The 23,394-nt window shown below is 39.7% G+C and overlaps 1 protein-coding gene across 2 annotated transcripts in view; it reads right to left on the reverse strand.

Annotated features, from left to right (window-relative positions):
* Positions 1-23,394, reverse strand: part of LOC127662651 (mirror-image polydactyly gene 1 protein-like) — a 113,341-nt gene that overhangs the window by 10,971 nt on the left and 78,976 nt on the right. For both annotated transcript variants that reach the window (XM_052153935.1, XM_052153936.1), the window contains 2 exons: positions 12,359-12,450; positions 41-223 (listed from right to left, as the gene is read on the reverse strand). In XM_052153935.1, the coding sequence (XP_052009895.1) occupies positions 41-223; positions 12,359-12,450 (275 nt within the window). The remainder of the gene's footprint in view (positions 1-40; positions 224-12,358; positions 12,451-23,394) is intronic.

Raw genomic sequence — 23,394 nt, forward strand, 5'->3', positions numbered from 1 at the left:
TGAACATTCTTTCACTACCAATGCACTTGGTTATACTTACCTCTGAACTTTTTCATTGGCTTCCCTCTCTCTCTCCTGGGCCTGGCAGAGTTGGGTCTGAGCGCTTTGATGTTCTGATGTCAGCTGCTGCAGACGGAACAGCAGGGGCTGAATCTGGGTCCGGTTCTGGTTTGAGGAGTCCGGACTGTCCTGACTGGTTTCATCAGCCTGAATATGCATCACGCTGAAAATACAAAAAATACTTTGATTCATTAGAGCAATTGTTATCTAGTATTAGAGAAAAACATTGTCCATCCACTTTTTCAGCTATCTAGGTTCCAGAAGTATTTTTTCCATAGGGATTTCATAAAGTAATTCATAAAAGAGTTTTAAACAATGAACCAAACCAAACAGCTCAGAGGTGAATCACAACATTAAAAACTTTGATTTTAAGCAACAAAGCATTTGAAAATTGGACAAAAAGACGAAGGTACCAGACTTAATGGGAAATACCATGAAGCACTGTGAAATAATCAAACTGAAAACAATGGAAAAATTGAAAACCATTGGTTTAAAATGGAAAATTTGTAAGTTTATTGCAAAATATCCAGATATATACAAATATATAAGTAGTTTGAGAGTATACACTGACTCAATTGCATAATTTACAGTGTGTCATGGAAATGGGTGATCATTGTAGAGCTCTTTTGGCACACGGATAGTGTAGATATTCACCACAAATTCTGCTACTGAATGCAATATAAAAAGAAGTATAATTAATGTGGACTGATGGCTTTAACAAAAGCATGTACTATTGATAACAAACCTCTGAGCTCATGGTAGGTCTGTCTTTAAAGATTTAGAAGAATTAATGTCCCTATGGAAAACATTTATATAATTTTTACTTTCGGAACAAGACTGTTGCACTCTATAAACTACAACTAGCCCAGCACCGAAAGCGCTGTATGTAGAGATCTGCAGAATTTGAGCATCCGTCAATAATAAAATCCGACATATCCCGCAAACCTAGCAAGCTAGTTCTTTAGTATTTCGTTATCATATTGGTTTTATCATATTGTCATCCTATTTGTTATTATCATATTTGTATTTTGAAAAAACTAACTGTTTGCTTAACTGTTACTACAAGAGCCAGATATAACGGCTGACTGACAGTTGAGCATCAGGATTGTATTGTCTCACGCTTCATAAATCAGGAGTTGAAATTCCAATGGTGAAATTTATTACACAAACATGAAACTTGACCCAGACTTAGCGAGAGCATGCTTGCAGTTTACCTAGAGGTGGGGAATCATAACTCTGTATCAACAGACACATTTAATAATCAAACAAAATACAAGTACAAGAAGCAATATCTGGGCTAATAATTCCCCGGAATGTCAGTGGAATACATTAGCGCTCTAACGGCGCCGCATCAAACTCTAGGTGTATTTCAGACAGATGTTTTTCAACGAGGTGAGAGATAATGAGGGTCAAGATAAAAAAGGAAGGAGGGATGAGAGACGCATATCTACATATCTAACTGACATGAGTGTAGACTGTGCCAAGAAAAGCACACCAAGATCATGGAAACTTGTTGAACTCTACATGTACCGCCAAAAGCTCTTTTGATCCAGTAAATGTTTAATGAATTTACACACTACTGATTGTCACTCTGAGCCGAGATCAAAACAAATCAATTTGCAGTATTTGAGAAAATAGCTGGTTTGTTGAGAATAAATCATTTCTGAGAACTTTCAGAAAATGTGTGCATGGCAGTGCATAAATCGCAGACACAATTCAATGATGTCTCTATGATATTCTGGTCCCTAGATATGGCTCAGGTCTGACCTTTTCCCACCTGTTTTATCATCTCTTGTGGAAAAAACTAAAGTCTAACCGCTGATTGCATCACATAATGGTGCAAGTTTGTGCTGAACTTTAAGATTTAGGTTTTTTTTTGTTTTTTTTTACAAAACTCCTAAACCTTAGTATGAACAACTTGCGTTGGGGGAAGCGTGTGATAGCCGTTAACCAATTGTGCAGGAATAATATGCTTTTAATACGCCAGCAACAGCACAGGGATGACAACAGCAGGTCAGAATAATGATGACACCTGCTCCCTTTTCATTCAAGCAGAAACAAGATAAAAGACAGGTAGACCGTGTTCACCTGCGACCACAGACACACTAAACCACAGCGGTATTAAGCGGGCATTCATATTAGCTCAGGAAACAATATACCAGGTACAATGCCACGATTAATAAACAATACAAAGTTCTCTTTGACTCGCATGCACCGTGGGGCATGTGTCTGTAGTGATGGAGAAATCTTGATTGATTGGCACTGCCATTAGTCAACATGCGTGTTTGTGTGCATGTTTTTGCCCAACAGTCATATTACTCATTCAATCCTGCAAATTAGCTCCAGGGCGGCTTCCATGTCAGGTTTCTCCTTTATTTTTGTCTTTTTTTTAAAGCAGGAGGTAATCAATTCTGATATGATATTGATGATTGAGAAAGTGATCTAAAATTGTGTGTTTTGTTTAATTAAATGCAAACATATTAGGTATAAAGGTCCAATGACAGTGACAAACAAGGGTAGGAAGGCATTGCCACACTATGGATTATCTTATCTTAGTCTGCTCACCCTCCACCCCCCACACACAACCGTTCTTCTATCCTGGTCCCCTCTCCGAGCGCTTTATGAGAAGTCATTTGAGAAGGATATATGGCACAAAATCAGAGGAAAGGAGAAGCCAGCATGATGGAAACCCAATCAAACCCATCTAATACAAAATTAGAAACTTCTATTTGTATTTTACTGAAATTACATTTATGCATTTGGTATGCACTCACTAACATTCAAGGTTTTGGCTGCACGATTATAGACTACACACTTCTAATAAAGTTGTTAATTGTTCCCATGATAGTGTAATGACAATTATTCATTCTGATTAATAGAATTTAGAGATAGACTGATATATTGGTTTTACCAATTAATTGGTGCCGAGTTGCTTTTTAAAATTATCGGTTATCTGCCAAAATCGATGCCGATGCTGCAGATGTTTATATTTTTTTTATTATACCTCTGTGGCCGACGCTGGAGGATTCTAAAGTTTAAGCTTAAATATAAAGTATTGTAAGTGAGCCAAGCCTCCATAATTACAAAATAAGAGTCACCGGTGTGTTTCGGGCTTGTTATATAAACCTGAATAAACAATGAACACATCCAAAATGTAAAGCATTCTGGGTGGTTGTTTACTAATGTCAGTCTTTATAATATTTTGTCCCATCTTCTGTTTAACTCTATTATATTTCTTTGCTAATTGAATTGTCCACAAGGTAAAACTCATCATTCTGATTATTTAGAAATGTAAAAGCAAATATTTCCTCAACAATCCACATGATTTTAAATATGTTTAGCACAAACAGTGCAAAATGCATTACACATCAAAGTTTAAAACTAAGAGCTAGAGGTTTGTTCAAATACCTAACACTTATTATGAGCAATAGTAACAAAATTATTAGCTATCGTGATTTGTAGTGTATGTATTAGTTATTATTACTAACAGTGACTAATAAAAGCAATCTCCTGTTTAAACCTTAAATCATTCAATGTATTCAACCAACAGCAAACCTAACATACACTGGTTTCATTTACTCTGGCCTCACTTTAGTGTGCGTGTTGCTCTAGTTTCCATAAAGGCCACCAGACAGAGGCTCTGAGGAGTTAAACATTAACTAGATGCATAAGATACCTGATCACAGGGGTGGGATCCCAACGAACCTGCCCTCTAACTCTCCAGGCCAGTTACACATTAACACATCCACAAAATACTATCTGATGGCAAATGTAAAATAACCTTTTAATAGAGAGCACTTATCTACAGCAAAAACAGTACATACAGTACAAAAGAAAGACAGACATTCTAAACACAGGTGTCTATAGCAACCTGTGGTCGATATTAACAAACTACTGACTACCACCCACTGTCAACTATTCAATCATGCTGACCGCCACTGATAAAGGCCATGTTTCTATACTTCTATTTCTTTTACTACTACACAGAAATATGAGAACACACCCAATGGTGCACAAAAACACTAAGGCTAGCCTAAAGTTTTGATCAGTGGTTCATGAAAACTAAGGATGCCAGGCACTAAGGAAACTAAGCCTTGCTGCTTTACTGCCAAATCAGTTGACGACTTCACAGGCAGCAATTTGTGTATTACCACCTTCCAAGGCATCATAACTTCATGTCTAATGATTATTTCATAGTACAAAGAAATATATTTTGTAATTTTATAATCTAGCACACTGCTTTAAACTGCTCTCCATGCTGAAAATAAGCCACAGCTAAAACCAGCCTGAGCTGGTTGGCTGGTCTTAGCTGGTTGTAGCTAATTAGTTCCAGGCTGGAACTAATCAATTCTGATGCTATATTGATGGTCAAGAAAGTGTGTTTTGTTTAATTAAATGCAAACATATTAGGTATAAAGGTCCAATGACAGTAACAAACAAGAGCAGGAAGGCATTGCCACACTATGGCTTATCTTATCTAAGCCTGCTCACCCCTCTAAAACCAGCTCACTGACCAACTAAAAAGTGCCCAAAACCCCTCTAAAACCAGCTCACTGACCAACTAAAAAGTGCCCAAAACCTCTTTAAAACCAGCTCACTGACAAAATAAAAAGTGCCCAAAACCCCTCTAAAACCAGCTCACTGACCAGCCTGACTAGCTAAAAAGTGGCCAAAACACATCTAAAGCCAGCTCACCGACAAACTAAAAAGTGCCCAAAACTTCTCTAAAACCAGCTCACTGACCAACAACAAAGTGCCCAAAACCTCACTAAAACCAGCTCACTGACAAACAACAAAGTGCCCAAAACCTCACTAAAACCAGCTCACTGACAAACAACAAAGTGCCCAAAACCTCACTAAAACCAGCTGACTGACCAACAACAAAGTGCCCAAAACCTCTCTAAAACCAGCTCACTGACCAACAACAAAGTGCCCAAAACCTCACTAAAACCAGCTCACTAAAACCAGCTCACTGACAAACAACAAAGTGCCCAAAACCACTCTAAAACCAGCTCACTGACCAGCCTGACTAGCTAAAAAGTGCCAAAACCCCTCTAAAACCAGCTCACTGACAAACAACAAAGTGCCCAAAACCTCACTAAAACCAGCTCACTGACAAACAACAAAGTGCCCAAAACCTCACTAAAACCAGCTCACTGACAAACAACAAAGTGCCCAAAACCTCTCTAAAACCAGCTGACTGACCAACTAAAAAGTGTCCAAAACCACTCTAAAACCAGCTCACTGACCAGCCTGACTAGCTAAAAAGTGCCAAAACCCCTCTAAAACCAGCTCACTGACAAACTAAAAAGTGCCCAAAACCCCTCTAAAACCAGCTCACTGACCAGCCAATAAGTGCCCAAAGCCCCTCTATACCAGACCACTGACCAGCCAGACCAACTAAAAAATGTCCAAAACCTCTCTAAAACCAGCTCACTGACCAGCCTGACTAGCTAAAAAGTGGCCAAAACCCCTCTAAAACCAGCTCACTGACCAACAACAAAGTGCCCAAAACCCCTCTTAAACCAGCTCACTGACCAACAACAAAGTGCCCAAAACCACTCTAAAACCAGCACACTGACCAGCCAAAAAGTGCCTAAAACCTCTCTAAAACATCCCACTCCACTAACCAGCTAAAAAGTGCACAAAACCTCTCTAAAACCACCCCACTGACCAGTCAGACCAGAAAAAAAATTGCCCAAAACCCCTCTAAAACCAGCTCACTGACCAGTCAGACCAGCACAAAAATTGCCCAAAACCCCTCTAAAATGAGAACACTGACCATCTAAAAATTTCCCCAAACTTCTCTAAAACCAGCTCACTGACCAGCCTGACTAGCTAAAAAGTGCCCAAACCCCTCTTAAACCAGCTCACTGACCATCTAAAAAAGTGCCCAAACCCCTCTTAAACCAGCTCAGTGACCATCTTAAAAAGTGCCCAAACCCCTCTTAAACCAGCTCAGTGACCATCTTAAAAAGTGCCCAAACCCCTCTTAAACTAGCTCACTGACCATCTAAAAAAGTGCCCAAACCCCTCTTAAACCAGCTCAGTGACCATCTTAAAAAGTGCCCAAACCCCTCTTAAACTAGCTCACTGACCATCTAAAAAAGTGCCCAAACCCCTCTTAAACCAGCTCAGTGACCATCTTAAAAAGTGCCCAAACCCCTCTTAAACCAGCTCACTGACCATCTAAAAAAGTGCCCAAACCCCTCTTAAACCAGCTCAGTGACCATCTAAAAAAGTGCCCAAACCCCTCTTAAACCAGCTCAGTGACCATCTAAAAAAGTGCCCAAACCCCTCTTAAACCAGCTCAGTGACCATCTAAAAAAGTGCCCAAACCCCTCTTAAACCAGCTCAGTGACCATCTTAAAAGTGCCCAAACCCCTCTTAAACCAGCTCACTGACCATCTAAAAAGTGCCCAAACCCCTCTTAAACCAGCTCAGTGACCATCTAAAAAAGTGCCCAAACCCCTCTTAAACCAGCTCAGTGACCATCTAAAAAAGTGCCCAAACCCCTCTTAAACCAGCTCAGTGACCATCTAAAAAGTGCCCAAACCCCTCTTAAACCAGCTCAGTGACCATCTAAAAAAGTGCCCAAACCCCTCTTAAACCAGCTCAGTGACCATCTAAAAAAGTGCCCAAACCCCTCTTAAACCAGCTCAGTGACCATCTAAAAAAGTGCCCAAACCCCTCTTAAACCAGCCTTTCTCTGCCTTAAAAAACTGATGAGGTAAAGGCATCTTAGTTGATGGGATGTGTTGCAAATATTGAATTTGAACCAGTCTTGATTACTTTTTACAGCCTGCGAAGGCAGCATTGTTTTCTTCGGACACAGCCCATGCCTTGCGCTGAGCTCTAGCAGATATGCAGCTGTGCATTTGGATAAAGAACTGTTGCGTGCTGGGAGGGGTTTCATGCAATCTACAAAATGTATTTTGCTGCACAGAACGACAAGGACAGCTAATGCAGTGGCTGCAGTTTGTTTTGTTTTAGGGATAAAGCTTGTAATGCCAAAGGCGAAAAAAATATTACATACATTAGAAGTTTTCATTGTGCAATATGGTGTAACCACTGATGTGATCAACATCCAAGGGTTTCTTAGAATATTTTATTTCAGCCCAATCTGCAGGGGTTTCGAAGAGGGGAAACACAAAAAGAATGGAAATAAATGCACAGATAATCAGTTCACTGAGAAATGATAGATTAGAAATATCTCTAAAGATCAGAGACAATTTTATGAACTTACAACCTCATTACACCTCATATCCTCGTAAGTTAATAATAAACACATCTACAGTAGATTTCTGTGAAGAAGTAAAAGCTAGTGGTGCTTGTCTATGTAAAACTCACAGCTATGATCCGAAGGGGTTTCTATCCAGTTGCTGAGGTGTTCTGAGTGGTTTATAGCATGTTGCTATGTGGTTGCTATGGTGTTCTGGGTGATTCCTACATTGCTTTGGGTGGTTTCTAGGGTGTACTTGAAGGTTACTAGGTGGTAACCTACTAACCAAAGTCAAAAAAGCCAACCAAAAAGTCTGTTATTATATTCTGGTCCAAAGATATAGCTCAGGTCTCTCTTTTAATGTAAATGTATCAGATTTTCACCTTTAATATAGTCCGCCAGACGATCAATAGAAAACAAATTCTCCTCAGAATGCAGCATAATTTAAGGAATCATTTATGACCATAGCACAAATAGTGCAGGTTTTATACACAAGATTAAAGTCTCTAAAAATCCCTAACCCTAAAAATGAAGACATTTTGGAAAAGAGAGTTCATGTACTTATCTAAGTTGTGTATGCTAATGATTATTGAGCTGAGGGTATTGACAGGTCGAGCTGTTAGTGTGTGTGTGATAATCACTGGGGAGTTTGGCCGTATGGGGACATACGGTGTTAATTCACATCTATCCAGCCCTGCCTCCCTCTGATGCTGGCCGATACTCAAACAAAACACTTTAACTCATAGTCTAAATTCTCCTTCACTGGTCAGCCAATGAAAACCCATTAAAATAACTCTCCCTGAGAGCTCAAAATTGCCCAAATGTTGCTCTTTATCAGCAGGGAGCTTGCTGAGCTATTAGGAGACGGTTCTAATCATAACGAGGGCTGGGCAATATTGCTAAAAATGTATTAGTATATATACACTCACCTAAAGGATTATTAAGAACACCATACTAATACTGTGTTTGACCCCCTTTCGCCTTCAGAACTGCCATAATTCTATGTGGCATTGATTCAACAAGGTGCTGAAAGCATTCTTTAGAAATGTTGGCCCATATTGATAGGATAGCATCTTGCAGTTGATGGAGATTTGTGGGATGCACATCCAGGGCATGAAGCTCCCGTTCCACCACATCCCAAAGATGCTCTATTGGGTTGAGATCTGGTGACTGTGGGGGCCATTTTAGTACAGTGAACTCATTGTCATGTTCAAGAAACCAATTTGAAATAATTAGAGCATTGTGACATGGTGCATTATCCTGCTGGAAGTAGCCATCAGAGGATGGGTACATGGTGGCCATAAAGGGATGGACATGGTCAGAAACAATGCTCAGGTAGGCCGGGCATTTAAACGATGCCCAATTGGCACTAAGGGGCCTAAAGTGTGCCAAGAAAACATCCCCCACACCATTACACCACCACCACCAGCCTGCACAGTGGTAACAAGGCACGATGGATCCATGTTCTCATTCTGTTTACGCCAAATTCTGACTCTACCATCTGAATGTCTCAACAGAAATCGAGACTCATCAGACCAGGCAACATTTTTCCAGTCTTCAACTGTCCAATTTTGGTGAGCTCTTGCAAATTGTAGCCTCTTTTTCCTATTTGTAGTGGAGATGAGTGGTACCCGGTGGGGTCTTCTGCTGTTTTAGCCCATCCGCCTCAAGGTTGTGCGTGTTGTGGCTTCACAAATGCTTTGCTGCATACCTCGGTTGTAACGAGTGGTTATTTCAGGCAAAGTTGCTCTTCTATCAGCTTGAATCAGTCGGCCCATTCTCCTCTGACGTCTAGCATCAACAAGGCATTTTCGCCCACAGGATTGCCGCATACTGGATGTTTTTCCTTTTCACACCATTCTTTGTATACCCTAGAAATGGTTGTGCGTGAAAATCCCAGTAACTGAGCAGATTGTGAAATACTCAGACCGGCCCGTCTGGCACCAACAACCATGCCATGCTCAAAATTGCTTAAATCACCTTTCTTTCCCATTCTGACATTCAGTTTGGAGTTCAGGAGATTGTCTTGACCAGGACCACACCCCTAAATGCATTGAAGCAACTGCCATGTGATTGGATGATCAGATAATTGCATTAATGAGAAATTGAACAGGTGTTCCTAATAATCCTTTAGGTGAGTGTGTGTATATATATATTTTTTCTGCGGTGAGAAAAAAAACTGTAACGCAACTAAAGTTTAAATAAGAAATGCTATTAAAACATTTCTGTCTTAATGCATAGAAAGAGGCTATATAATCAAAATAAAATAAAAAGTGCAAAATAATCACTGCAATGTTCACTTTGTTGCTTAATTATATATCACCAGCAAAATCGTCAAGAATGGCCAATGACGTGAATAATCGATATATAGCCCAGCAGTAATCAGAACTAGGTTCACAATGCAGACGTTTTTGCCCACCCCATTCTCTCTCTCATCTGATCCCAGCTCTTTCATGTGACTCAGACTGTCTGTTATCCTAAAAGACAAAATGGAGGTGGTCAGGCAATCCTGAGAGCAAACACACGCAGCCATCCTCTGGCCTTTGTTGGTCTGGAGGATTCCCTTTTATAGGTTCAGCACCGCGACCACATGGGCAGGGGTACAGTGTTGACACATTAACGCTCACACAATGCAGACTGTCCCGGGGGGAAAACAATGGGTTCCTTCTCCTCCTCCAACCGGGACAGATAAAACAGATATCAAGAGTGTGAACGCTCTTCTCAGATTAAGAGTGTTATACTAGTTAGCAACTTACGTTCACAAGCAATCACTCTTTTTGTCCAGAAACACTTCGCAAATAAGTAAATTAAGATTCCAATGGGCAATGCATTGCAAGTGTGCTGTCCTACAGTAGAAACTTAACATGCATTCTTGCCATATTGTGGTAGTAAACAAAGGGGGCGATAGAGTTACCCTCAAATGTCTTTGCCATTAAAAAAGTGATAGTTCACCCAAAAGCGAAAATTCTCTCATCATTAACTCATGACTTTCTTTCTTCTGTGGAACACAATCGAAGATATTTTGAAGAATGCATGAGGTGTTTGTGTGTATACAATACAAGTCTATGGGGTCTAAAACTTTCAAGCTTAAAAAGGACATAAAGGCAGCATAAATGTAATGAATAAGGTAGGTAGGGAATAAGGACTTTGGTCTGTTTCTCACCTAAAGCGATCATATAATTTTAGAAAACATTGATTAAACACCTCGAGCCATATGGATTACTTATATGCAGCCTTTATGTCCTTTTTGGAGCTTGAAATGCCCCCTTTGTCCCTTGTCTAATAGAATGATTTTTTTGCATGCCACACTCGATTTACTAGAGGCACATTTCACGCTTTATTCACTTTCACAAAAATCATGACTACAACTGCTAATGACTTAATAAACACTTATTTTTCACTCTATTACTCACAAGTCAAGTCATATTTATTTGTATAGTGCTTTTCACAACACATGGTTTCAAAGCAGCTTTTGACACGATTATAATGAATCATGATATTAAAAACACTTCTCACACACTGCTATGTTATGATATCAAAACTAATGCATTATTTGAAAAATTACACATTTTAACATTTAACCCACCTACATTTACACACTTATTCCAATGTGATAAACTTGCGTGGTAGCTTACCTGACTTTGGACTCGGAAGGCCGCGGTTTGAGCCCAGCCAAGCAGGCAAGCTAATACGTGAGACAAAAGCATCATAGGAGTGACACGAAATGATATGGTTGCTACAGAAAATATGTTCATTATATTGCATTTGTGACAAAAAGCACTATCGGTTAGGTTTAGGGTAAGGATGACTGTTTTGTTCACCTCTCATTTATGTTTTAGGACACTGTTGGTTAGGTTTAGGCAAAGTTTTTAGGTTAGTTTAGGTGCATGTTTTATTAAAACATCCATCTAATATTCACCTTGAAACCTAGTCTGTTACACAAAATAGGATCTAATGATCAGCGCATTGGTTTATGGGTTCTTGGAAGCACGAGTAAATGGGTGGCTTCCTAGAAAATAGAGAAGGAAAATAAAAATGTGGGGAACTTTAAAAGTTGCTCCATCAGCCTGTAAAACACCTCTTGGTTCTAATTGGAAACTTCATCTCTAAGAGTGGACCACAAACACATTGTACAGTCATGTACAAGGAGATGCGGAAGAATCTCACTGAGAAATATGAAATAGGAGACATGCAAATGAAAAAGAATTGATGCACACGGATGCAAGTCTGGCGTAAACCGGACACAGCTCACTTAACCAGCATGACCAGTTTATGAGCCAAATGTATTTACTCCATATCATCTATCAAACCTCTTCTCACTGACAGATAAACCCCAAGTAAAGCAAACAGCCCTCTGGCAGGGACAAGAACTGGGTTTGCGGTAGTCCATTACGACTATTGGGAACGAGGTAGGTTTGGTTATTCCAGACCCCAACTATCATTTTGAATAAAAACCTTAAACAAGCACAAGGTACGACTTGGAAGCCAAAACAATCAGATGTAAGGTAGTGCTGAAACATTTGAGGTCGGAACCTCTGGAGGCTTCTACAGTCTAGAACAACAACTACGAATATCTCAGGACTTTAAAGCCAGTGTAGACAGACCTCCGACAGGGAGCACAGGCGAGGAGCATCTGCAGGAGGTGTGGATTGAGATCATATCTTTACGAAAGCTCCAATCCTCCAGAGTATGAATCTGTGGCAACATAATGACTCACTTCACATAATGTGAGCAATTCATTATTCCCTGAGCAAAGCAAACAATACATATGAAAGCTGGATGGTGACCATACTTGTTTCTTGTTTAATCACATACAAAATAATGACGTTGTGTGATGTGGCTCTCCTAAATTCCTACACAAAAGCAATGCATTTTCTGCCACTCGCTGAACTACAACCCCCCTGGACACCTTGTCATGCACCTCTGTTTATGTATAACTACAATGTATATTAAAGGCATGTTACCACAGGTTCGCTGTATTTTCATGTTTTGTCATAAATCAAACAAACAGTAAAATGCACGAGTCATTTAAGCAATTTCTGTGGAGGATAAGGTGAGGTGGTTAACCTGTAATACCTGCGTAAGGTTTGCAGCTCCTCTTCCAGTTTGCGACTGAGTTCCAGGGCTCTATCTCTTTCCCTCTGAGTTTCCTGAAGCTCTTCCTCAAGCTGTTGAGATGGGAGAAGCACATATCATTTCAAACTCTGTTACAACATACTATTCATGTGTGGAAACAATAAAGGACTAAACCTTCAAGCAGCACTAATAATTCAATTATGAGATCTATGAGTCGAACAATATGTTTTTTTCTATGGAAAATGTCAATGCGAGAATCTTCAGAACAGGTTGGCCGATGTAAGCTGATTTATAATCCAATTTCATAATAGCAAATATAGGCAGATTCTGAAATTGACACAAGGGAGGAAACAACTATTAATAGGCAAAGCTGGCATGGTCAATGCTGGATGAATTGGCAAATACCAGCTGATTAATTGGCCCTGGCCAATATATTGGTCAAATACTAATGAGAATCAACAAATACTAAAAATATGATGTAATTAAAATGAAAAACAGCAGGGAATCAAATCTACAATTGAAAATGTCACATGCGGCCACATGAATGTAAGCGATTCAAGCTACTCAAGCTGAATTTCTATGGAACCCCTAAGAGGACAGCGCAGGAATTTTGAGAAACAGTTTTGCCTGCATCACAATGAGTTTTGCATTCCCTCGCAATAAGATTTGCTTGCCCTTGCAATAGGTTGCGTCCTCTGGCAATACCATGGTTTTACTACAGTGTGGCAGGGTGGAGGGCAGGGCTGGGTCATGATTCTGCACACCTGACCCCATATCAGGCTAATTATCCCTCGAGAGGAATAAAGGCTGACCGAAGATGGCAGTGCGACAGAGAGAGAGAGAGATTTATAGACCGCTGTCCGAGACCTGTGTGTGTGTTTGCCTTTTTGGTAAAATTTTATATTAAACTATTATTTATATTATCAAGACGGTTCTCGTTTCCATGAACCCCTTTACATACAGTAACCATATTTAACCATTATAATTGTAGGGAAACCAAAATAATTATGGTAATAAATGTCAATGTTGTGGTTTGGTAAGCAAACACTTTATATTGGTATTTGTAGTAAAACCACAGTAACCACAAGATTAACCATGTGTGGCGAGCAGGGCATGGCCGAACAGCGTCTGAGCAGAGCGAAGAATGAGTTCCACCTGTGCGCCACACCGGTCTCGAGTTCCAGTGAGGAGCAGTGGGAGTACTTGAGGTGAGGAGACAGCGGTGTTTGGGAGAGAGATTCACGGAGCTGTGTGTGTGTGTCGATATGTTACAGTGACTACTGAAAAGCAAGGCTGTTGCGGGTTCAGTGTGTGGTTGTTTATTGTGCTGAAAAGCATGTTTATGTTTGACGTACACTGAAGTGTTGCATTAAAATCTTACATTGGATTGTTCACTCGGCTCCCGCTTCCTCCCTCCATTGAAACGACAAAGGCATGCCACATCATGGTTAATCTATCGTAAACCATGGTTACTATATGGATATAGTAATCTGTATAAAAACAATGGTTTCTGCCAAAAACACATAAAAAAATTAAATAAAATTGTGTGCGTAATCTGTGGGAAAGAAACACAATTTATGATACCAGTTTTGTCCGTTTTTCCTGCTGATATAAAATATGTTCTTTGATCGGTATCTTGATCTACCTACCGTTTTGGAGGTTTCAGTCTTTCCACATTTAAGTAGATAGGAGCTGCACTTGTATGCCGCTTGTTTACATAGAAAAAAGCTGCCAGGGAGCGTTCCAAGGATGGACGCGAGTAAACTGACTTGCTAAAAAATTACATTTATAATAGTAAAACCATAGTTAGCCAATTAAAGAGATCCTACAATATTACTACAGTATAGTAAAACAATGATTTCCTGCAAAACCTTTGGTTACTATATTCTTCCATATTACTATAGTAAAACTATGGTTTCTGCCAAAGAAAAAAGGAAAAATTGGTTACTACTTATTATTATGATAAAAGCTTCAACTGCAATGCAATGTTTTGGAGTCAGGATGCACAGGATTTTGTCAGTCCATCACAAAAAGGTCTAAAGTTTAAAAAGGTACCAGTTTGATACACAAAGCACTTTTTAGAATGAAATAACTGAATTTGCCCATGTTTGCCAGGTTACTGATATCAAATCTTTGAAAGACTCTTGAGATATCCTTGAAGAAAACTTTATCCACTTCCGATCCGACAGAAGTCAGATTCCAATCTGAACTGCATATGAACTTCATTCATTCAACTCACTCTGAGGGGGATCTAACTGATTCTATTGTCTCCTAACTCAGCACCTACTCAGCAGCACTATATTGTGAGACTGAGGGAACCCAGGGCTGGTGGGTGCAGGGAGGGCTGGGTAAACACTGTCCCTTACCTCTCTGTGCCTAAACCTGCAGCACAATAAAGCCCCTGCTAATGACCTGCCGTTGAAACCGATGTATTGATGGTTTCAACCTCTCAACAGCTGGGCCAGGAGAAAGACAATGGAGGCTGTCTAAACAAACATGACAACCTGCCCTACTGTAAAGGCCTGCAATATGCTCCCCGAGAGACGAGGGGGCAAAGAGGGCAAGAGATTACACAGTAACTTTTGCTATAATTGGGGTTTTGTTCAATTGAGGTGTGTTGCTGATAGGAAATTTAACAGTTTCCTTAAGAGGCACATGAATGCTGTCTATGCCTTATCTTCTGACTTAGAGATCAGTGAGTCAATGAATGAATGAATGAACGTTACATTTATATTGTGATTTTCTGACACAACACTCAAAGCGCTTTAAACAGTGAACAGGGGACTCTCCTCAACCACCACCAGTGTGAAGCATCCACCTAGATGATGCGACGGCAGCCATAGTGCACCAGTACACTCTTCACACACCAGTTATATGGTGGAGAGGAGTGAGTAGAGTTATAGAGCCAATTAATGGATGGGGATTATTAGGAAGCCATGATTGAGAAGGGCCAATGGGGAAATTTAGCCAGAACACCCCTAGTCTTTACGAGATGTGCTCTAGGAGTTTTTTTTTTAATGACCACAGAGAGTCAAGATCTTGATTTAAGGTCTCATCCGAAGGACGATGCCTTTTTATAGTATAGTGTCCCCATCATTATTCTGGGGCATTAGGACCCACACATACTGCAGTGTGAGCACCCCCTGCTGGCCTCCCTAATACCTCTTCCAGCAGGTCTCCCATCCAGGTACTGACCAGACTTAACCTTGCATAGCTTCAGTGGGCAAACGGTGTTGAGCTACAGGGTGATATGGCTGCATATTAAATTGTGATAAAGCATTACCTCACAAACTACTGGACGGATTCTCTTTAAAGCATTTAAACACAAACTGTAGCTAAGAGTCACATGTTTGGCATAGCGGTATCTTATCAACATGTGGTGGATAGAAGTTTATTTTTTTATTATTAATCAAATAAACTGGAATCAAACAGCCAACTTCTTCAATGCCTCATTGCCTCACAATGATCTCACCCGCATGCTTGAAATGTGAGTGCACACACCGTTATACGTTTCTGATGCAGTCTGAGATTAAAAATCTTGAACTGCACGATAAAGAGACTATGCAAATGGTACTTCTCAATATTATAGATAAGTCTGTATGATCTCTTGCCACAGTGAATGACTGCAATGGGGTAATTCCAAGGAAATACTTTTGGGAAGATAACATGTCCTGCAGTGTAACATGCTATACTCCTTAACTATTTTAATAAGCATTTTGGTAATTCTTTAATACTGATTATGAATTAAGCTTTTGGAATAGAACATTTGTATTTTTGTTTTTTTAAAGTGTTTCAAAATGAAAATAAAATAAATAAAAAATGGTGACCAGATAAAGGACTTATGTATATACAATTTACCTTATACATTTTAACCTAAAATCTTGATGGACTCATAGATATATGCTTTCCCATATATTTTCATATACATTTTTAACCTAAAATTTTAATGGACCTATAGATTTACACTATATTTTATACAGTCACAAAGTTTTACCTAAAATCACGATGACCAATAGTTATACACCATCCCTTATACATTAATACACATTTTAACCTAAAGTCTCAAAGGACCTATACATATAAACTATGCCTTATACATAAAACAAATTAACCTAAAATCATGATGGACCTCTAGATATACACTTTCCATTACATATTAATAAAAAAAATCATCTTATCCACTTTACCTTAGTCATATAACTTTTAACCTAAAATCTTTATCAACCCATTTTTGTCTTGTACATTCACATACATATTAACCTAAAATCTAATAGGACCTTTATATATATACATTCACCTTGTCTTATACATTCATATAGGGTTACATTTTAACCTAAAATCTTGAATGACCCATACAAATACACTTTCTTTTATGCATTCCTTTAAAATGTAATCTAAAATACCCATAGACATGTCAACTTTCCAATGGAAACAAGCCAAATGTCTGTTTCTTTTTATGGTACTCTAACGCCTGTCGCATTTAAATCTCCGATCTCGAGGACTATAAACACTTTTGCCCATGCAGCTTCCGCCGGTGGCATCCCAATCATTCTAATTACTGGAGTGCAGGTCTCGCAAGTCAAAGACAACATCAAAAAGCCTCAAACCTCTAAAGTCAATATGTACTTTTCTCCAACAGGGAGAGGAGCCTGACTTCAAAGCTCAATTCTTTTAATCTTATGTATTTTAACAGCATTCATTACAATAATATCCAAATTAGGTTCCCGGAGTAACGTGTTAACCTGTAGAGATAAAGCCGAGCATAGGAGGGTCGCAGCCTTGACCTTTACGAGCAAGCGTTTGGTGGGGCAGAGCTGCTCGTGGCCTTTCTGACCCAGTGGGGAGAGGATATGATGGAGGTTATCAGCGGTGTCCACAGTCCGCCCCATCACTGAATGAAGCTCATTTAAAGCAGCGCGTTCTGTATCATGTCAGAGGTCATTGAAGAGCGAGCTGGAACTTCTAAGGTTGCACAAAACGTTAAAGGGGACACATCATGAATTTTTTGCTCTTTTGAAATGAATGAGTTTATAGACATACTCAAACCTTCAAAACACAGCATTTATGAAAACTATTCTATATTCAGAAATTGTAATGGTTATGATGCAGCAACCATGTGTACATTGACATATGAATGCTCATGTTTACACATCAAAGCCATTTGAGTATTCAAGATGAATAAGTCCCGTTTAAATGGCAACTATAACATTACTTGTTAAAAAAGATCACTCTTCTCTCAGTACTAGCCGGCACATTCTTGTCAATTTTGGAATTAACACACTTTTGTATTTCAGAACTAATGCAGCTTATGATGAATTGCATGGGCTTTTACTATACATTTTGTAAGCTGCTTTGGAAAAAAGAATATGCTAAATGATTAAACAGAAATAGAAATGGAAATTTTAAAGGGATAATTCACCCAAAAATGAAAATTCTCATTACTCACCCTCATGCCACCCCAGATGTGAACGACTTTGTTTCTTCTGAACAAAGATTTTTAAAAGAATATTTCAGCTCTGTTGGTCCATACAATGCAAGTGAATGGTGACCAGAACTTAGAAGGTCCAAAAAGGACATAAAGACTGCATTAAAGCAATCCGTATGAGTCCAGTGGTTAAATCTTTATTTTCTAAAGGGATATGATAGAGTTGGGTGAGAAACAGATCAATATTTAAGCCCCTTTTTACTGAAAATCTACACTTTCACTTTAACTTCCATGTGGAAGTGACTTTCACATTCACATTCAGCCACCAACTGGTTGGGGCTGGTCAAAGGTGGAGATTGATGGTTAAAAAAAGGACTTATATTGATCTGTTTCTCACCCACACCCATCATATCGCTTCAGAACTTTTCAGTTGAGTTCTGGTCACCTTTCACTTGCATTGTGAGGACCAAATGAGCAGAGATATTCTTCTAAAACTCTTCATTTGTGTTCTGCAGAAGAAAGTCAGGCATACACATCTGGGATGGCATGAGTAAATAATTTTCATTTTTGGGTGAACTATCCCTTTAAGTAAGTGACCAATACTGTGCCTTATCGTGGTTAAGGATGTAACACTTTCCCCCATTTCCCTGTGTAATGTGAACTGAATTTAACAGCCGCTGTACTTAGAGGATTAATTCTGTGGAATTCCAGCCAGATCTCAAGAAAATGTGTACATTATTTACGAGTTGGATATTTAGAATGGTCTCACATGATGTAGTTTGCATAAACTTGTACGAATTCATCACATGCAAATTCCCAGATGTGTATTGCAGAAGCGTGAGTTCTGCGCACGAGGCGTTAAGGACATACTTATTAATATTATGCCCTTACCAAAACCTCTTATCTAAACTTACCCAATCAGTAGTGTGTGTAAACATGATATGAATCTGATGTGTGTGACAGAAGCAAGTAATTGTCATGTATTAGATGGAAACGATGTTTTGCAATTTCAGCAAAGAATCCTTGAACATTATAGGTATTATGTAACCTTTATGAGGGCCCACTATTATTTATTTGAAGGGCTTTTTGACACTTTCTAATTGACAGAGACTCTATAGACAAGACAAAGACTATATTTAGGGAGAGAGAAGGGAAATGAGATTGGGACATGATACAGGCTGGACTTGAAACTAGTCCATATGACTCATGAACTGTATTCTAAGGCCCTGATTTACTAAGATCCCAAATAAATGGTACTAATTTGCTCTGTGGGTGCATTGCAAGTTTTGATTTACAATGAATAATTGGCAAATTACCAAACATGCAAATAGGCTGGACCCTCCAAAATTAGGCTTACGCATTTGGCAATTGCACCAAATTTAACCATGCCACTTCCTTAAAGCTCTCACAATATACCTTTTTTAATTACATTTTATACAACGTAGGATAGGGCCTTTATTATAAATGCAATTTATTTTAGGCTTATATTTATTATTTAAATGGTAAATGGTCTGCACTTATAGAGTGCTTTTTTTTTTTAACCTTAGAGGTGTCCCAATCACCCATTCACACACACATTCACACATCAATGTCGAGGCGCTAGCCTGCAATTGGCAGCAACTTGGGGTTCAGTGTCTTGCCAAAGGACACTTCGGCATTTGGAGATGTGTGGGCCGGGAATCGAACCGCCAACCCTGCGATTAGTGGCCGACCCGCTCTACCACCTGATGGCTACAGGTATATGAGAATATAAAATCATTATAAAATGTTTCAGAACGATTGTGGAGTGAAGAAGGTCATTCACAAAGAAGAAAATACAGTATTACTTGCACTTCTAGCCATTGTATCCACGGATGTATACTAAAACAAATTCTGAATTTCAAACCACAGATATTTTTACCGTGATTCAAGTCCGATGCAGAGCGCACAGCGCACAAACAAGCACTAGACAAGGAGACGCCAGTTACGAGTAATGTTTCGCCAGTTATAATTAATGTTCATAACACTGAAATGGGACATCATTTGGACATTATTATGTCAGAGTTATACAAGTTGTATGATTATTAGTTATAATTGTGTGTTCTAAAATAATTAACTCACTCAAATACGTTTTCTTGAGAAACATCACATGGTAACACTTTAAGGTTCCATTTGCTAACATATGTTTTTTCAGAATGTATTAATCTTTGTTAATAAAAAAATAGAAAATAGAGCTGTTCATTCATTTTTAGTTCATGGTGCATTAACTAATGTTAACCAATACAACTTTTGGTTTTAAAAATGGATTAGTAAATATTAAAATGAACATTAACCAAGATAAATAAATGCAGTAAAAATATTGTTCATTGTTAGTTCATGGTAACTAATGTTAACAAATGGAAGCTTATTGTGAATTGTTACCCATCACATGAATGTGTATCAACAATCCAGCAGCAGTGGGTGTGCTATGTATTCTCCATTGTCAAAGTCTCTGTTTTGCCATAATGACAGCATGGTGCACAGTGCGAATCAGATTAATACCTGCTTTAATTTGCTCTCGCGGTTACCGTTTCTAAAATGGATTTACAGCATGATAAATCCATTAGCATCGACAGTGCCTTTTATTTTGCATCTGTCGAATGCAAAACTCTAAATTGCACATTAATTTCGGGAAACGCAAAAATAAAAAAAGAGGACGTTTTTCAGTGAATGATGACAGTTCCTCACGTATGGCTTCTGAAGACTTTGGAATATAGCACATGAGAAGTTTGGACTAAATTTATGATCTTGGTAATGCCTCCTACACATTACACGACTTTCAAAGATGTCGGATCATGGTACCGTTCATATTACACAACTGTCTGTCTTGTCATGAAGTTGTAGCGTTTTCAAATTACACGACGAATCGGCGATAGGGGTGAACATTACAAATATTTCACTATTAATGAATCCTGACAACACTGCCTGGACTCTAAATTACATTTCACAACAGAGTACATGCGAGAAGTGATACGAGATACGAAAACATATGCATGATCATATGTTATCCATTTCAGAATATGATGTTTATGATATGAAAAAGTACCTCATACTGAAAAATCTACCTATTTGCTCACCTGACTGTCCAAGAGAATTGGCAATTTCTCTCCAACTCTTCTCTTTCTCCTCCCGGTTGTGCTACAGTTCAGATGAAACATCAAATAGTCACTGGTGCTCCTGCCAATGTTCCACTAATTTTTCCTCCATTACTACGGTCCAATGAGACTTTCTTGATACCGCAGCCATGCTAGTTGATGTTCTGTTGCAGGTACATCAGGACTCCTCCCACTTAATCTTCCCGTGCCCCGTTTCTTGCTCTCTCATTGGCTTTAGGTCAACGCTGCACTTGAATTCAGTCAAAACATATTTCACACTGCACGGTTTGGAGTCGCAGATAGGTCCAGATATTTAACATTCTAGATATCTCGCTGACATCGGTGATGCGTCGGCGATTCTCTCAAATCATGTCTTTGATAGTTCATACATTGCGAATGTCGCTCATGGGAGCGAGCTCCGATTTGCCTACGATTTCAGGCTTTTGTCGGCGATCTCCACGAAACTGTCTGAGAGCGAAAATCAGGCTTAAAATTGTGTAGTGTAAACTCTGCATTATGGTGCTTGTGGTCCTCTTAGGAGCTCAATGGAGTGACTCACCCTCCATTTTCATTGTATGGAAGAGTAGCTCAGACATTCTGCATAACATCTCAGGAGACAGAAGGTATTTCTGACTTGGAACAACATTTTGGGTGGACTATACCTTTAAAACAAGATCATGTTACGCTTCCTGAATGTATGGATCATGTGGGTCACAACAAATAAAATCAGCAAGTGTAACATCAGTTATAGTCTATTCTATTGACACTATACAAGGAGGGAATTAAATGCGAGTTATAGACAGAGGTCGGTCGTAAATGATGAAGGTTATGAGCGTGATGGGGGCAGGAGCGTGAGATCACTTTGCTGCTGTCAGTACTCTGAGAGAAAAGCTGCAGAGCAAACACAGGTGGTTGAGAGCGAGGGCAGAGCTCTCTACAACAGCCCCCGCTCACCTGTCCTCATCCCCCACTCCAGCATTTAGAGGGACTCATACACTCAAGCCGAAAAGCAAGCACAAAAAACCTATATGTTTGCATTGACTTGATATTTAGGTATTTTATTTTTAATGAAAGCTAATTATAATTACTACTAACCATAACCATGAAATACAATCTTTGGCATTTTTAATAGTGAGCATGTTTACATAGGTAGGGAATGAGGTTTTGCCCCATGTGAAGGAGTTCAAGTACCTCGGGGTCTTGTTCACGAGCGAGGGGACAATGGAGCGGGAGGTTGGCCGGAGAATCGGGGCAGCAGGGGCGGTATTGCACTCGCTCTATCGCACCGTTGTCACGAAAAGAGACCTGAGCCGAAAGGCAAAGCTCTCGATCTACCGGTAAATTTTTGTTCCTACCCTCACGTATGGTCATGAAGGTTGGGTCATGACTGAAAGAACTAGGTCGTGAGTACAAGCGGCCGAAATGGGCTTCCTCAGAAGGGTGGCGGGCTTCTCCCTTAGAGATAGGGTGAGGAGCTCAGTCATCCGTGAGGAGCTCGGAGTAGAGCCGCTGCTTCTTTGCGTCGAAAGGAGCCAGTTGAGGTGGTTTGGGCATCTGGTAAGGATGCCCCCTGTGTTTCAGGCATGTCCAGCTGGGAGGAGGCCTCGGGGAAGACCCAGGACTAGGTGGAGAGATTACATCTCCACACTGGCCTGGGAACGCCTCGGGGTCCCCCAGTCAGAGCTGGTTAATGTGGCTCGGGATAGGGAAGTTTGGGGCCCCCTGCTGGAGCAGCTGCCCCCCGCGACCCGACTTCGGATAAGCGGTTGAAGATGGATGGATGGATGGATGGATGGATGTTTACATGCACACCATTTCATTTACATTTAAATTTACATTTATGCATTTGGCAGATGCTTTTATCCAAAGCGACTTACAGTGCACTTATTACAGGGACAATCCCCCCGGAACAACCTGGAGTTAAGTGCCTTGCTCAAGGACACAGTGGTGGCGGCTGTGGGGATCAAACCAGCGACCTTCTGATTACCAGTTATGTGCTTTAGACTACTACGCCACCACCACTCCATTCACTGATTCACTGATAACTACCAAAAATCAGCTTATTCAACATTCATTCACACAACACTCGCACACAAGCAGGTAAGAAAGCCGGTAAAGGGCAAACATTTGCGATAATGCTCTTCTTAATCTTACACAGTGATCTTAAATGCACAAACTTTCCAATTATGTTTAATAAGCCGAAAATGTATGGGGTCTTGTAAAATAAAAAAAAATAAAAAAATCCTTATTGAGGCAAGATCTTAAATAGTTTAAGCAAAAACCGATCGGCATACATAAATTACCCTGATGTTGCATTGCATGTAAAGAATTTTACTGGCCTTTTAACCAGCTTTTCCAGTATTTTTTAGAATTAAGACATTATTTAGTCCCTTTATGAAGCCGTTTTGTTGTGAGGACCATAAAGGTACAGGAGGTCATTACAGGTTTTACCATCTTTTCTGGGGGCATTTGGTGCCCACAAAGAGAGCAAAACCTGA

Source organism: Xyrauchen texanus, chromosome 22, assembly GCF_025860055.1.
Source record: "Xyrauchen texanus isolate HMW12.3.18 chromosome 22, RBS_HiC_50CHRs, whole genome shotgun sequence".
Taxonomy (NCBI): domain Eukaryota; kingdom Metazoa; phylum Chordata; class Actinopteri; order Cypriniformes; family Catostomidae; genus Xyrauchen; species Xyrauchen texanus.